The 3183-nt window shown below is 46.5% G+C and overlaps 1 protein-coding gene across 1 annotated transcript; it reads left to right on the top strand.

Annotated features, from left to right (window-relative positions):
• Positions 1 to 2162: 2162 nt before the first annotated feature.
• Positions 2163 to 2600, top strand: pnrc2 (proline-rich nuclear receptor coactivator 2). Its single transcript, XM_041213194.1, has one exon. The coding sequence runs from the start codon at positions 2163 to 2165 to the stop codon at positions 2598 to 2600; it is 438 nt and encodes a 145-aa protein (XP_041069128.1).
• Positions 2601 to 3183: the final 583 nt, after the last annotated feature.

Here is a 3183-nt window from a genome sequence, read left to right on the forward strand (position 1 = left end):
AACCCAACCCCACCCCCTCCTCCCCGGGTTCGGCGCCAGGCGCTTTCTGATTGGCGGTGGCGCTGTATCCGCTAGGCGCGCTCCGATTGGCGGTGGCGCTGTATCCGCTAGGCGCGCTCCGATTGGCTGACCGCCAGACAGTTCCCTTGTCTCTGGGTTCCATTTTCTGCTACATTCAGACGGGGGGCGGAGTTTGGGTCAGTTTCTCGCTCCGGCAGTTGACGGTCAGAGTAAAACCGGGACGAGCGCTCGGCGTGCAGAGATCAGATAGCACCGGGGTCCGTGCCAGGGCCGAGTGGGTGAGAGTCCGGGTTTGGGAGGGGTCGGTACCGGGGGTCGGTCTGTCTGTCTGTCTGTCTGTGTGTCTCTCCCTTCCCCCACCCCCACCCCCAGAGGCCCATGTTTGGCGGCCTGTATTTTGTTTCTCTCTCTCCTGCCCCTCCGACTTGTTTTGAACCGGTGGCGGTGGCGCGGGGGGGGGGTGGGGGGGAAGATTGCTTCTCCTTTCCGACCTCTCGGTTAACTCAGCCCCCAGTCTCGCCGTGCAACCACTTGTCCGAGGCTCGGAACAAATCGCATCGGGCAACGCATTTCTACCCCCCCCCCCCCCCCCCCCCCCCCCAACCCAACACAACACAACACAACACCTTTGAAGAGGGAAAGATTGCGGTGATTGTTGTTTAAATGGCCGTTTTCCTGTCCCGTGACGGGGAAATTCTGCCTCGAAAGTTGGTGGGGGTGGGGGTGGGGGTGGGGGGGGGGGAAGAGTTTAAATTGAACGTAATTTTCAAATAAAACTTTTTTTGTTTAGGAATAACAGTTCCTTTTTTTTTTGTTTATCGAATAATTCCTACAACCCTTCTGCTTGATTTTTGTTTTTGGTGGGGAGGTGGGGGGGAGGTGGTGTGTTTTTATGCTTTATTTTCAACGCTTTTTCTTCTTGCTCTTTGAAGGAAGTGACTTTTACCGAGCCCCTGGATGCCGAGCAGACCCATGTTGTGCTTGGCTGCACCATCTTCTGTCGGAGTTCGGCTCATGCAAATTCCTAACTGGGAGAAATCGGGGCGATTGAGCAGAAGTGAGAGATTTGCGATAATCTGGAGGTCAAGTTTCCAGAAAGCCTGGGGCAAGGTGGTCGACGAGTTTTGGGATTTTTCGACCAAGAGGTAGGTGTGAGCAGGAGGTGCGGGGCAGGCAGACCCCCCCCCCCCGCCCCGAGTCGATATGAAGGAGGTTAGGATGGAACAAACTAAACCCTACACCCAGACGATGGTGAAACACTCCTCCGAGCAGTTGTTAATCCCGTTTTAACTATCGACTTCCACCCTTTCTCGAGCTGCCGTAAACTTAAATGGTGACAGCATCCATTCCGTTTCAAAGATCAGATGTGGCTGCTAACATTAATGTAGTGAGTGCCATTTGATCCAGAACTGAGGGTGAGAAGTTATTCTTTCATGGGGAGTGGGGGGGGGGGGGGGGATAGATGTATTTCTTCAACCTGTTCACATTCCAAACCAGTGTTCCAGAAGTGATGTTTTGGGGGTTAATTAGGGTCGTACCTTGGCGTTGAAAGAGTATTCTGTACTCTTTGGCGGTGTATTCATAAGAAAAATGTTTTTCGTTAATTTCCTACTTTGCTGCCTTCTCTTAGAATCCCAAGTGTCTGTAAATCTTCCTGGGCTGCTTCATGGATTGTGCTGTCAGTTTGCAGTGACATCACTTCCATTTTAATTTCAGTAAACACTGCTTGTAACGGCACAGCTGATTTTGAAAATCAGAGGTTTCCGTTTAGTCGCATGTGAACACTGTTATGCCCTGTGTCTAAGTGATATAATTGTTCCTCTAAAGCTACTTTGAAAGCTTTTTTATTTGGGAGAGGAAAGGACTATCATTGGCGGTTTGCAGTGAAACTGCTCTGCTGTCCCAGTACGTGGTTAGAATAGAATCAATGTAGCTTGTAGTTCACACTTAAACAAAATTCAAATTTTTAAACCGTAAATGCAAAAAATCATGCCTAGCCCCAAGCTGAAATACTGTAGCACCTTCTTTCCAAGGCACCATTTTCTAAATATATTTGCGATGAATTATTCAAACGTGCAAGAGTTAGACTTAAAATTGGCCTTTTTTTTGTTTGTACAGGTGAAGGTTTCTTTAAAGAGAAAATGGGAGGTGTGGAAAGATTAAACATCCCAATATCTCAACCAAGCCATGGGACTCCAAAGAGGAACCAACACTTAAGCAATAGCAGACAGAAAAACAACGACGATCTTTACCATGTGAAGACAATGCACAAGAAAGGCGAGAAGGGACATGGACGGTATCCATTTATCTCTGAAATGTGTCAGGTTGTGCAGAAGGAAGGGAAGAATGTTGTGCACTTTACTGCAAACAATCAGAATTGGGAGGCAGTTCTGAGCAGCTCAAATACACTGTTTAGATCACGATGTGATCAAAATTATGCTGGAGCCAAGTTTAGTGAGCCACCATCACCAAGTGTATTACCCAAGCCTCCAAGTCATTGGGTACACATTCCTCTGGAGCCTTCAGATCACACTGAAATGGCCTTTCAGTTGAAGTCCATGCTTAAAGTGCAGGCATAGACTATTTGTTGGTTATAGAAGGACCACACAGCTGGAAACACTTAATAGTTTCTAATTCTATTATTTAATACAGGAGATTTTTTTTTAAAAAAAGCACTGCCTTTATTGTTCTTCCAGGCTGAATGTTTGCTTTATGTAAACTGGTTCAGTTTTGATTTGTGACCAGTTGTACAGAGGGAATTTGTTTCCTCTTCTCATTCTGCCTTCCTCCTTTTCCTCTTTACCTGTGAATAGGAAACTAATTTCAATTTTAGCACTGCAGCTCCTGTGTTTTGAGTGCTGGGTGTTGCCTACTATGGAACTTTCATTATGATTGATCCTGCCCAAAAAGTGCTGAGAATACATTGGCCATTTTGCTGAATTTGCCCAACTGATTGGGCAGCAGTAGCAAGTGTGTATGTATGTATTTTGTATATATTTATATATTCATGTTCTAGAAAACATGCTTCGTTACCTCTTTTGGAACTCCTGATATTAAATTGGTCCTTAGTTTTTGGTTACTGAGGAAGACTCCCATACTAAAGTACCTAATGCACAAGGCTTGCTACGAGATGAAATCACATCTGCCAGTGTTAAATGTGTT

This window comes from Carcharodon carcharias, chromosome 19, assembly GCF_017639515.1.
Source record: "Carcharodon carcharias isolate sCarCar2 chromosome 19, sCarCar2.pri, whole genome shotgun sequence".
Taxonomy (NCBI): domain Eukaryota; kingdom Metazoa; phylum Chordata; class Chondrichthyes; order Lamniformes; family Lamnidae; genus Carcharodon; species Carcharodon carcharias.